The sequence below is a fragment of the Martes martes genome, assembly GCF_963455335.1.
Source record: "Martes martes genome assembly, chromosome: 9".
NCBI classification, from domain to species: Eukaryota; Metazoa; Chordata; class Mammalia; order Carnivora; family Mustelidae; genus Martes; species Martes martes.
This window is the reverse complement of record NC_137896.1, coordinates 117,797,646-117,810,295: the sequence shown is the minus strand read 5'-3', so window position 1 is coordinate 117,810,295 and position 12,650 is coordinate 117,797,646. Positions and strand designations below refer to the sequence as shown.

The window sequence follows — 12,650 nt, the reverse complement described above, 5'->3', positions numbered from 1 at the left end:
CTCCCTCCCTCCCTCCCTTCCTTCCTTCACCAAACATTTAAGCATACATTATGTACTGGATGCTAATTTAGCCACTGGAGATTTAAAAAAAAATGAACAGGCCCTCTTCTCAAGGGCGTTTCAGTTTAGCCAGATAACTATAAACACCAAAGTGCAATATCATGTGACAAACACTGAGCCAGTGGTCTGAAAAGAGGTAATGGCAATACAAAGAGAGTGGAGATGAATTCCACTGTGGAGGCCCAGGCAGAGGCACAGAGACACAAAATCCTGGTGTATTGTGGAACTCCCAGACTCCCAACAGATGGTGGGAGCAGGACAAGGGAAGTGAGTGAATTAAAACCTGAGGATCTCTTTCAACCTACACTTGATTTCCAACCATTCTCCCACTCTGGCTGAAAATAACTGGGCTAGAGCAAGGTGTACACAGGGAAAGTAGGTCGAAGATGCACATGGAAAGGGACCCACCTGTCATAACTTGCCAACACAACAGACTGGCCCCCAGGGCTTGCAGCAGCCGTGGTGAACTCCTGCTCCTGAGGGTCACGGCTGTAATCAAAAGTTTGTAGCACGTGGGGGGCCCCTGGGTGGCTCAGAGGGTTAAAGCCTCTGCCTTCGGCTCAGGTCATGATCCCAGGGTCCTGGGATCAAGCCCCGCATCGGGCTCTCTCCTTGGTGGGGAGCCTGCTTCCTCCTCTCTCTCTCTGTCTTCCTCTCTGCCTACTTGTGATCTCTCTCTGTTGAAAAAATAAATAAAAATCTTTAAAAAAAAAAAAAAGTTTGTAGCACGTGGCCTTCCTTTCCATAGGCTACAATTCTCCGATCACAGCCTGCAGCCACGATGCTGTTGGTTGCCCAAGCCAAGGCCTAGGGTGGGCATGGGTGGTTAACCAACTTCCCCTAAGACAAAAGTAAAGGGTTCCAATCGCTCTGACTCTCACAGCCTCAGCCAGGGAGTCTTCCTTTCTAGGAAAAATGTATACCCTGTACAAATCTTCCTCCCAACATTTTCCCACCCCAACACATCCTAATCTGGAGAACGTCACAAACTGTCTTTAGGTTTTATACTCTTACACACAAATGTATGACATACACACACACGTCTGACATTGTCCTCAAGAGGAAACCTCAAAAGGCTTGTATGTTGAGTTCTTTAGTAAACACCTATAAGGCCCCCAAAGGGACATATCCTACACATTAACTAACACTGGGTAGGTCCACACGGAGCATACAACTCCTTCTTTACACAAGAAATACATTTAATTATTACATGAGTAATTCTTTTTTTTTCATCTCTTTTGGCTTCCAATAAAGTACGAATTTCTCTTTCCTGCCTTTAATGTCGTATTTTTAGGTTGGAGTCGAAAGGGAAGAAGAGATTCTCTAGTTTCAGGGGAGAGTGCTTTAGGCTAAGGCCGGATTTTTCCTAGTTTGGAGAAAGTCACCCAGGCAGAAAGGGGTTACTTTGTCTTTTTTTTTTTAAAGTTTTAGTTATTTAAGTAATCTCTACACCTCATGTGGCGCTCAAACTCACAACCCTGAGATCAAGAGTCACATGATCCACCAACTGAGCCAGCCAGGCACCCCTCTACAAGTAATTCTTAAGGTAAGTTAGTCAAACAATAGAGAATTACATAAAGTAAAACATAAACATTCCTTCTATCCCCCACCCTTTCCCTTTTCTCTCTTGAGAATGACTTTTTTTTTCCTATGAATTTATACATATAAACACACTTTTTACATAGATAAGAATAATTTTCACTTTCCCTCACTCTCAGAATCCTTTCCACTCGATTCCTCCTTGCCCACAAATATTAAGCTGTAGCCTCCGGAATAAAAATTCTCTCTGTGGCTGCATCTAAATGTACCCCCGCCAACCACCTCAATCTTCATGTTCAACCTCCCCTAGGAGGGATCTTGGGTTTGTTTCTTTACCCCCATCTCACAGCATCCTTTAGTCATACTTGTGACTCTCCAGAGCCTTCATCATCGAAGAAATACCTAACAATGGTCCCATCTGCATGACCAGAGAGAATTCCTTCCCCAGAGGAACTAAAAAAGTGAGTGAATTAAAAGGAAGAGGAAGAGGAAGAAAGAGATTACTCTGTCTCACCAAGAAATCCCGCTTCTGTGTCAAACATTACCCTACCTGGGCTCCCTGCTACCAGTCCTCCTCATCTTCCATATTATAGTCTCCCAGTCCCGACATCCCCATCGCTTCTTCCTACGTCTCCAAGCTTGGGATATTGCTCTTCCTTACTCACTTTGTTGTCAGTGACACCACGGAAGAATCTGTCCCATAGATGGTAGGTGATTTATTAGTTTGAGTGTTTGCTAAACGAACCTGAAAATGGGAAAATGGATACAAGTCTGGTTAGGTTCCTTTCAATGCCACCCAGATCCTAAGGAAAGAGAAAGAAATAACAAAAAACTGGTCCTTCCGTTTTCTCCCCCAATATATAACTGGACCCTAAGGGAGACATTTAACCATATTTCTCTCTCCAGGACCATTATCCCCACCCACAGGCTCTCCTGTGTTTCTCTTCCTCCTTTACCTTCCCTTCAGCCAGTCCAAAAACAATGACGTGCTCTGCTGGCCACTGCAGACAAGTGACAGCACTCGGGAAGGAGGAAATCGTGAAAAGGATAACCCTGTCCATGGAGCCCAGCGCATTTATAACAAACTGAACCCCCCGCCTCATGCCACCACCCCAGTCGCCTACAGAGGAGAAGAGGACACAGCCGGGCTCAAGGAGGAAAGCAAGGAGCACGGGCAGCCACGCAGCACCATCCTCCATCCTCTCAGTTGGAAAGGGCAGACTGACAAGTTAAAAATGCAACTTCTGGTTACATTTACGAGTAGATATACTGATATATGTTTGCTCATCCCAATCTCCCAGGGACAGGTCTGAACTTTACCGTCTGGATGAATTTGTTACAGATGACTTTCTTGTCACCCCTGCCAAATAAAAGGAGGGAAAACATATTAAAAACACTTCCATAAATAAAGTGCCACACGTGATGCTGGGGGAAGGGAAGAAAGACCAGATACGTTCCCTGCTCCCCCTAATGTTTCCTACCGTTGCATAGGAGCCTTGAAAGGAGGCATAAAATGGAGCCCGAGCAGTTTTAGAACAGGAACAAAGATGCTGTGTCACCAAGGGCTCCCATCACAGGTCCTCATGCTGACCTTAGGCTGATTCCACCAGGGATGGGATCTCACAACACATGAGGCAGGCACAGATAGGGAAGCAGCAACAGACTCGGGAAGGCCTTTGCTCTCCACGTCCCAGCCTGGACCATCATCTTCTCTACTCCCCTTTCCCCGATGAGACATTTCTTCCTGCCTTCCCCTTCTTTCCCAGGTCACCCCCACCTCCCAGGCTCTATCCTCACCAATCCTCGCCAATCTTGTACACGTAGATGATGTTGTCGGTCTGTCCTATGGCAATTTTAGTGGAATCAGGAGAAAAAGCCACGCCCTTCACCATATAGCTCTTCCTGCCATACTAAGAGTTCAAAAAGGAAAAGAAAAAAAAAGTCATGAGTACACATGGTAGAGAAAAGAGAAGAAAAGGTGTTTGTGTGACTGTATTGAGTGTGAGGGATTTATCCTGAGAAAAGATGGGGCAGGCCATTTCCTGTGCAGATGGCTGGGGAAGTTAGTTAGGAAGTTTTCCAGATTCCTAACACCCCATGAACAGGTTAAGGACACACAGAGTACTCTCTTCACCTTCACGTCAGCTGGTTTCGTGGAGAATCTCTCTCCGCTCCCCATGTTCATCGTATAGCAACACCACTCGGTCCACTGTGCAGACGGCAAACTTGGCATTGTTCTGGGACCAAGCCATGCAGGTCACCTTTGCAGCTCCATCCTGCAGAGGCAGAGGGGGCAGTTGTTCGTCTAGAGTGACAAAAGCATTTCTAGTTCCTTTAGCTCTAGTGTGACTTTGGTCAATTCTCCACATCACAGTCCTTAAAACAAAAGATGCATCCTGGTCTCCAAGGCTGTAAAACCCTGGTGCAGGAGAACAAGGTGCTTTAGAAACCATTAATGCAAATACACTTCGAGGTGACACGCAGAGTCAACTGTACCAATGTGCCCCTGCAATGGCCTTGCTCCTTCATAGCTCAACTGAAATAAATTCAATTGGTCTGATAAGTTTTTGTTTTTTTTTAAATAGGTTCTGGTCTTCAGTCATTCATTCAACATACACATTTTTTTCATTCAATACTATTTTTTAAAGGTTTTATTTATTTATTTGACAGAGAGACAGAGAGAGAGGGAACACAAGCAGAGGGAGCGGGAGAGGGAGAAGCAGGCTTCCCAGTGAGCAGGGAGCCCAATGTGGGGCTCAATCCCATGACCCTGGATCATGTCCTAGCTGAAGACACTTAATGACTTAGCCACCCAGGCACTCCTCTTTCAATGTTTTTTGAATACCTTACGGGGAAAGGCATGTAGCCAGGCGCTGAGAGGAAGACAAAGGGCAAAATATGGTCCCTGCCCCCAGGCTAATAACATGGTGCAAAACAGGAAAAATCCCATTAGAGAGGCATGTACAAAGCAGATGATAGTTTGGAGAAGCCTGAAATCGTTTTATGTTTAAATGACCAACTTTAAGGTTTGAACATTGGATGTAGTTAAATGGGGGAAGTTATCTGAAGTAGAAGGAATGATAGGAGCAAAGGCAAATCTCATTAAGAGACAGTAATTTAATTTAGCTGAAACTATCTTGCAAATAGAACAGACGAAGTAAGGCAGGAAGAACAGTGAGGCCAGCGCAAAAAAAACTTTGAAATTTGGCCAAGGAGTTTGGGCTTATTTGGTAGGAAAAAGACAGTGAAAGTTCTGGAATGGGGAGTAAAACAATCAGAGCTTAGATTTAGGATGAAAATGTCACTAGCTTTTTTTTTTTTTTAAATTCCCCCTCCAAACTACACACTGCTCAGAAGTCCAATTTTGAAATGATCATCTCCCAGTCGATTATTCTCTTCCACATCTGTCCACCACCTGGTCCTCAATGGTTCTGCACTAAGGACTTCCCTCCTTGAAATAAAACATTTAGCTTCTGCTCCAATTGTGTGATTAATTACTTGGGCTCCAGAGCTCTGGTTTGAAACGTTGTTACTTTTCACTCCTAACCCACCTACCTCCAAAGTCCCAGGTTTAAAAGGCCTTTTTTTTTTTCTCCCCTCCATCACAATCCTCAGAGTCAGAAAATAGCCACACCACCACCTTTACCCCCCTCCATCGCTTGATTAAATTAGGTTCGAAGGGCTGAGGGTTCCTCATTTTCCTTGCTCATCATCTTCCTTCATCATTTTGCCAATCCTGGGCGTTGGCCCTACCCTGCATCATGACATCTTATTTTGAAAGACTGAAGGGGATTTTCACTTCCAAGTATTCCATGAGGGTAAAGGAATTTTTAAATTACAATGTCGGGGGCAGTTTCCTGAGCAATGAGCACTTCTCTCTTTTGTTCCAGTTTCCCTCTATTCTCCTCATACCACATTCGCTGTGAAGCCTTCCTCATTCCTCACAGCACTGTCCTGAGGATTAAATGGGGGCAGGGAGTAGAAGAATAAAAACTAACCTTTAACAAGATCTTACCATTGACTAGGCATTTTGATAAATGCTCAATATGCATTGTCCTTTTACTTCATAACGCTGAGACAGATATGATTATGCATATTTTACAGATGGGGAACCTGAGGTTCAGAAAAGTTAAGTCATTTGCTCAAATTTACATACACAGTTCATAACGGGGTGGAACCAAGATTTAAATCCACGTATGTCTGACTCCACAAACCACAGTCCTAACTCCTTAAATTATGCTGTCTTGCTACATATGAAACATTCACTTATGGCAGATGATATCATTAGCTGTATGAGTCTATCCTTTGAATTTTGAATGTTCTCTCTCGTCTATCAGTTTCTACAGGGCTTTTCAGTTCGCTAAGGCTTTTGCGCACGTGACTTTCTTTAACTCTTCCTCCAAACCCCCTCAGGTTGCTATTATTGTTCCTCCCATTTTCCAAACGAAGTAGTTGGGTGGGCGCTCAGAGACTGTGTGCCGAGGGCTTCAAGTCAGCGGGATTGGACCATTTATTTCAAGTGGAGCTGCCACTAGGACTTGGATGCTGGTCTCCTAGCTCCAAAACCCAGCCTTTCTTTAGCATGGCTCCTCTCCCGGTGCCCAGCCTTTTCCGAATCTGAGATCTTCATCATCAGAACGAACGTGAGGTCTTCGGCACTCCGTCTTTGGGGCTTTTACCTAAAGCGCTTGTATACCTGGGCGCAGACTTAGGTTCGCTGTTTACATGGGCGCCCAGCACGGGGCCTCGTGCACAACTGATGTCAAATGAAACGGAAATGAAAGCTACCGACGTTAGCGGTCCGTCTTGACTACTGCACCCTACCGACCGAGCAGCGACTCCGCATACAGTAGGCGCCCAACATCGTGAAGATGTCAGTTCCCCCACTTCTCTGGGAACGTTAAGGCTGGCGAGGGAGGGAACAGGCACGCAACTCCTCACCTGAGGGCTCTGCAGGGTCCTCAGGTGCTTCAACTGCATGACGAACACCTGCCTCTCTGATGCCACCAGTCAGCGACAACTCCCGTCGTTACCTGGACAACCCGCCACGCGGCCGCAGCCACTGCCGCTGACGCAGAGGCGACTAGAGCGCGACGCACGTCGCAAGTTCAGCACGTAGCTTCGCCGTGAAGCAAACAGAACGTGCGCAGGCGCAGTGAGGACGAGGGCGGGACCCCGAGAGGACTCGAATCCTCTCTTCAACCAATCCTGTCGTTGCTTGCACACTCAAGCTCAAGCCACGCCCACAAGCCCTCCGCAAACTCGAAGTCCTAGGTAATGGCGGTTTTTCTCGCGCCGGGATTGTGAGTAAAGTGTGGCTGAACACTTCTTTTAATCCTTACAACCCTGGAGGAAGGCAGGGCGGTCGCTTTCATACGTTTTGCAGCGGCCCGGATTGAACCCAAATAGGCTATGATTTGCACGGGGTATCACGAGGCTAATAATGATAGCTAACTGAATACTCAGTATGCGTCTGCCAGGTACTGTGCAAAAGGTTGTCGATGCATTATCTCATTTAATCTCAAAGACACCTTTTGAAGGGGATGGCATTATTAGTTCCATTTCACATGCCAGGAGACTCAGGATTAGAAGGGTCACTTAACAAACTAACAGTAAATGATGTAACTGGGATTCAACCCAGAGCTGATGCATTTAAACAGCCTTTATCTTCTGAACTTCTAGCTCCCTATATCTATGCCATGCTCCTATACCCCGTGCCACTTCCATCCCAAGAGATGAGGTGTCCAGAGTCAGAGATGTGAGTGTTTCCGCGCCAGCGGCCAGTGAGAGGTACTACTTCAGAACTGGGTAGCAGTGGATCAAAGACTGCTGCCCAGATCTGGGTGCTTTTGTGGTTCAAGGCAGAGGGCAAATGAGAACTTGGCTTATCTGATAGGGTGAAGTTAAGTCTTGTGATACCTGGGGTTGGAGCTTGGTGAAGTAGAAAGGATAATGTCTTCTTGATCTGTTTGGATTCGGGTCCCTTTCAGAATTACTGGTCTAAATTCTTGTAACATGCCAGAGAGACTGAGATGCAGAAAAGGAGCGTTCATACATCTCCTCTGGAAAGATCCGAAGTTGAGAAGACCTATAATTCTCCAGCGAGTATAGCATATGATGTCCAGATTCTGGGTTCTGCAGCCTTTCCCTCACAGTGGTTGCAAACGTCAACAGGTATTTCTCTCACTGGCACCATCCCCCCACCCTTGGAATTTAGGCAACAGTAGGGGAAAGCCTCTATTTTCACAGGAAGGAAGTAGCCCCAGAGCCCAAAGTATAAGTCTTTTGACAGGGGCGTTCCAACCCCTCAGTTTTATTTCCATAATCCTCCTCTGGATATAGTGGCAGAGAGTGACTATAAACTCATTTACACTTCACAGTTCTTATTGACTTTGACCGAATCAGCAGAGACAGAGGCAGACAGAAACAAAAGGAAAAGTGAGGGCGGGGAAGACTATAAGTAGAGGAGTGCACAGGAGAGGAGCATGTGGCACTGAAGGATCCATTAGTGGAGCTGCTCTTTCATTTGTCCCCAAACACCGTTCAGTCCTTTTCTGGAAATTAACTCAAGGTTGATGGAGGAGTCAGAGGAATAAATGGTGAAAAGCTTGGGTGTCAATGTGGGCAGTGAACTTAAAAAGGTTACCGGCCCCTCTCATGTGGTATAACCTTCGTTTCCACGGGTGCAGGAGAATTTATATCCCCCCCTTCTCTTCCTTCTCCCCCCTTCTCACTGAACAAAAGGAACTAGGGCTCTAGTTTTCTACACCCATTTCTGTCCTCTGCCCACCCATCCCAGGCTACAGAATCAAAACAAACACCTTAGAACAATGAGAGTGCTCCTGTCGAGTTGGTGGTGGTGTGAGAGGCCCTTGTGGTCGGGGGAGAGACAGTGGGGAAGTGTCTTCAGCATACTGTACAGTATCCCATACAGTCATCTCCAGTTTGTCCAAGAACGTTTATTGGAAAAATGTCCAACGGGTGAGGTCACCAGCAGCTGGGGGGGGGGCACCAGGTGAGAGGGGGAGCACCTGAGGCTCCGTGGAAGACATTGGAGTAGTGCAGTGCAGCATCTGCCTCCAGACCCAGACAATTCCTTTGAGTTGCTGGGGGAGGGGGAGTACCCAAAGAAACACCCCTCTCTGAGACCCAGAGGCAAGATGTGGGGGCGGCTGGGGATGCCGAGAGTCCTGATGCAGGTGCGATGGGGGCCCCATCTGGGACCTAGTGGGATACAGTTGAACAAGTGTCTCTCCCCTGGACCTGGGGGATGGAAGGACATATCCCATCTGATAGCCATTCCCCAGGTCCAGGGGCACAGACCCTAAGAGACCTACCTTCTGGCCCTGCTCACAGTGGAAAGAGGATGGGTACCCGGCCTGAGATTGTGGGAGTGTCATTACCCTCTAGGAGATTATGGGATCCTTCAGCCTTGGGTAGATCACCAACTGAGGCTCTCCCTGACCCTATCCCCATCCCCAGGTTGTTAGTGCATCTGGTTTCGAGTTCGGTTTCTTCACTCATACATCAGTGGTGTTGATGATGGTGACTTTTTCTGTTTAAAAAAAAAAAAAATGGCTTGAGTCTCATGTCAGGAAGGTAAGAGCCTCCTCCATCCCAAATATCCATTTCCCCTCTCTTCCTGCCCCTCTTTGGCCTTCTCCCTTTCCCTGACTGCTTCTAGAAGCAAAATCACCCTTCCCTCCCTCACCGGCCCCACATCACATCACCTGTCTCGTCCCCACAGGCCTTCCCTGAGGACTCTGTTCCGGCCCCTTCCCCTTCTCCTTGGGGTTGTTGTTGGAGTCGTTGTCCTTGATGATATCATACTGACGGCAGAAGAGCCCAATTACAGCTGAAACACAACAATACAATCTGCACCTTGATCTTGACCTCCCCACTCACAGCCTTGAAGGGCAGTGAGATATCCACACGGTTTCTAGAAAATCTGAGAAGAAAACCCTTGAATTTCTGGTGCTCATCTGCGAGCACCACCCTCTTAGCCTTCCTCTCCTCAAACTTCTGCTCACCCCCAACTAAGAATCTCCCCGCTGCATTTCCTTCCCTGCCTTTTCTCCCGACAGCCTTCACCACCTCCCACCTTCACTGAGCCCCCACTCCCCCAGTCCTTGGTCCCCCGTGCAGCTGCTCACTCACCGGCCCACATGAGCAACACCACCACAATGATCACCACTTCCCCTGTCTGCAGTGGTCGCTCTCCCTCCAGACCCTCCACTGTGATGTCACCTGAGAAGAAAGATGGACTCCAGGTTACGGGGAGCGGCCACAGAGCTCTTCTATGCAGACCCGTAAGGATGGAGAGTCTGGGGCCAGGGTTGCCCCTGAGAGCCCCTCTCTAGGAAGCTGTTGGTGGACAGGTAGTTAGAGACCAAAACAGCAGGACCGTTGCGGGCAAGTATTCACGCAGACTGCGGCGGCTGGGAACAGAGGGTGTGGAAAAGGAAGCTTAAAAGCCCTTCTCCCGGGGCACCTGGGTGGCTCAGTGGGTTAAAGCCTCTGCCTCCAGCTCAGGTCATGATTCCAGGGTCCTGGGATCGAGCCCCGCATCGGGCTCTCTGCTCAGCAGGGAGCCTGCTTCCTCCTGCCTCTCTGCCTACTTGTGATCTTTCTGTCAAATAAATAAATAAAATCTTTAAAAAAAAAAAAAGCCCTTCTCCCAAACGATTCATTATCAGCCTGTTTATACCCAGTCCCCTGCCAACCTTTTTCCTTCGTTTCTTGGCAGTATGATGAATTAAGTCATCCTTTTATTCATCTAAGCTAGACTGTGGCTTGTTTAGGGGGAAGTAAACAAGAGGCTAAAGGGCAGGTAAAAAGCCAGAGAATCCAAAGCTTTCGGGAGTGGAGGATAGCTGAGCCTCTCACCTGGGCTTGAGCTGTTGGAGGGTAGCCGGTTGGAACCCTTGAGAGTTCGGAAGTGCACCGGAGGCCCTGGGGGGCTCTCTCCCCGAAGGCCGATGCTCCGAACCTGCATCGTGTAGCATCGTGTAGTCGCTGTCTTCAGCCAGTCCCCAGAGGGCACAGGCCCGCGTGGTGGTGTTCACCTCCCCGATCACACGCTGCCCAAGGCCATTCTGTCGCTGCGGGGAGATGATGGGACAGGAGGGCAGTCTCACACCAGTCCCAGGACTCAAATATCCAAGCACTCCACGGAGTAGGATGACAAGGGCAGCTTGTGCCAGGGGACACCAGCTCCCAGAATCCCCCACCACGGGGAGGGGAGCTTTGGTCTCCGGTGGGGGTAACGGAAGGAAGGCTCAGAGTTCCAAGGACACGGGCTGAGGGAGCAGAAGGATGATTCGTACTTGCTGGGAAATGGAGTAGCCAATGACGATGTTGCCTCTGGGACGTCCCAGGACACAGTGGCCGAGTTGGCTCTGAGGTGAGTGACTGTCACATTCACAGGAGAGGGAGGCCAGTCTGTTGGGTGTGCCAGAGTGAATACGTTAACAGGTCCCGTCTGCGGACTAGCTCTGCTTGATCCCACTACCCCTTTACTCACCTGCTCGCACAAAGCCCAGGTCACTACTGACCAGCAGGAGGACCGTAGGGCTTAAATATGGGGAGAGGGGCATCAGCGAAGCCATGGTCCCCACCGAGTCCGCTGGGAGGCACTGGGGTATCCGCTTGACATTCAGGCGGGGCTCCTGGAGGCAGGAGTTCTTGTTGGCGGGGGGGGGGGGGGGGGGGGTGTCCAGGACTGCGCAGAACGCACGGGTGGCAGCAGCTCTCCTGGGCTCCCCTCCGCCCACAGCAGCCCCGGATCCCCACGTTCTCCCCACGTCTTCCCCGCCCCCGTATCACCCGGGTGTCCCCAGTGCGCCGCTCTGCCCGGCCCACACCCACCTCCGCCGGTCCTCGCGGTCGGTCAGGCCTCGGGGGGCTGCTCGGTGTCCAGAGGGCGGCCCATCGCCCGGCTCCGTGGCGCTGCCCCTACCCCATCCCGGCGCGGGCCGGGCGCGGCGGGCAGCGCGGGACCGAGCTGCGGGCAGAGGGCAGGCGGAGGCGTAGCGGGAGCGGGCCGCGGGGCTGCGGGGGCCCCCAGAGCTCGGACGGGCCGCGTAGTCTGTCCCTGAGCGGGGGGCGGTGCCGGCGCGGCCTGGCCGCTGTCCGGAGTCCCGGTGCGGGAGGCAGTGCGGCTGCTCCGCCGGCCCCTGCAGCGGGATGTGACCGTCCCGGCTAGTTAGCCGCCGCCTTCTGCAGAGCTGGCCGCGCTCGCTCCGCCGCAGCCCGACCGGGACGTGCCGGCCCGCCCCGCCCCGCCCCGCCCCGCCGGGGTTCTCGCCGCCTTCATCCCCCTCACCCCCCCTCCTTCGACCCCGTTCTCCCGGGGCCCCTCCCACGACCCTCCCATTGGAGGCCTCCCGGGTCCCCCTTGCCTCTAATCCCGGCTCCGTCCGAGGAGCCCGCAGGGGCGTAGGGAGAGGCGCAGATGCGAGGGTCTCGGGCACCTGGGAGGGCCCCTCCCTCCCCGGGTGGAATTAGCCACGTTGGGAGGAGGAATCCCACTTCCCCTGCGGGAGGGGACAGAGTGGCGAGATAATTGTTCTGAAATCTCCTACTTGTAGACTGCGTCAGCTTTTAAATCTCTTCCCCATTCAGAATCTGATACTGATTCTCTTCGTTCTCATTCATTTTTAATTTATTAAACAAATATTTATTGAGCGTCAGCTAGGTGTCTGGGCGTGGGAAGAGCAGGAGGACAGCGGTTAAGACAGCAGGCTGGGTTTATAGGGGCGGAAGTCTAAAGAGTAGCAACCTATGGTTTTTAGCTCTTCTTCCTGCCTGGCGTGGAGAAATTGGTCGTCTAAGTGTCAGGTTTCCTAAAATCAGAGCGTCTAGAACCTCATAGGGCTGTTGGCAGCATCCAGTGAGATAATGTTGGGGAATGTCTCTATAAATCTTATGACACTGTGTGAGCGAGGGATTAGCATTAATTTGCACCAGTCTGTTAGTTACTTCATTCGTTTAACAAACAGAAATCCTTAAACTATTTCATGAGATCTGGAGTAACAACCTGGGTGTGAGTC

The 12,650-nt window shown here is 50.1% G+C and overlaps 1 protein-coding gene and 1 pseudogene across 2 annotated transcripts in view; both read right to left on the bottom strand.

Moving 5' to 3' along the window:
• Window positions 1–6,579, bottom strand: part of LOC308349006 (intraflagellar transport protein 172 homolog) — a gene marked incomplete at its 5' end in the record, with an annotated part of 32,548 nt that extends 25,969 nt beyond the window's left edge. The window contains 11 exon segments of the mRNA XM_080813546.1: window positions 469–572; window positions 790–867; window positions 871–900; window positions 1,965–2,052; window positions 2,265–2,344; window positions 2,556–2,621; window positions 2,920–2,959; window positions 3,397–3,509; window positions 3,734–3,764; window positions 3,766–3,875; window positions 6,541–6,579. Coding sequence (XP_080669672.1) covers window positions 469–572; window positions 790–867; window positions 871–900; window positions 1,965–2,052; window positions 2,265–2,344; window positions 2,556–2,621; window positions 2,920–2,959; window positions 3,397–3,509; window positions 3,734–3,764; window positions 3,766–3,875; window positions 6,541–6,579 — 779 coding nt within the window.
• A 1,968-nt stretch (window positions 6,580–8,547) lies between these two features.
• On the bottom strand, window positions 8,548–11,821 carry LOC308349929 (fibronectin type III domain-containing protein 4-like; annotated as a pseudogene). Its single transcript has 7 exons — window positions 11,467–11,821; window positions 11,123–11,267; window positions 10,926–11,040; window positions 10,486–10,700; window positions 9,757–9,846; window positions 9,330–9,454; window positions 8,548–9,154 (listed from the first exon to the last, which is right to left on the bottom strand). The product of its transcript is annotated as a fibronectin type III domain-containing protein 4-like (transcript).
• Between the last annotated feature and the right edge of the window lie 829 nt (window positions 11,822–12,650).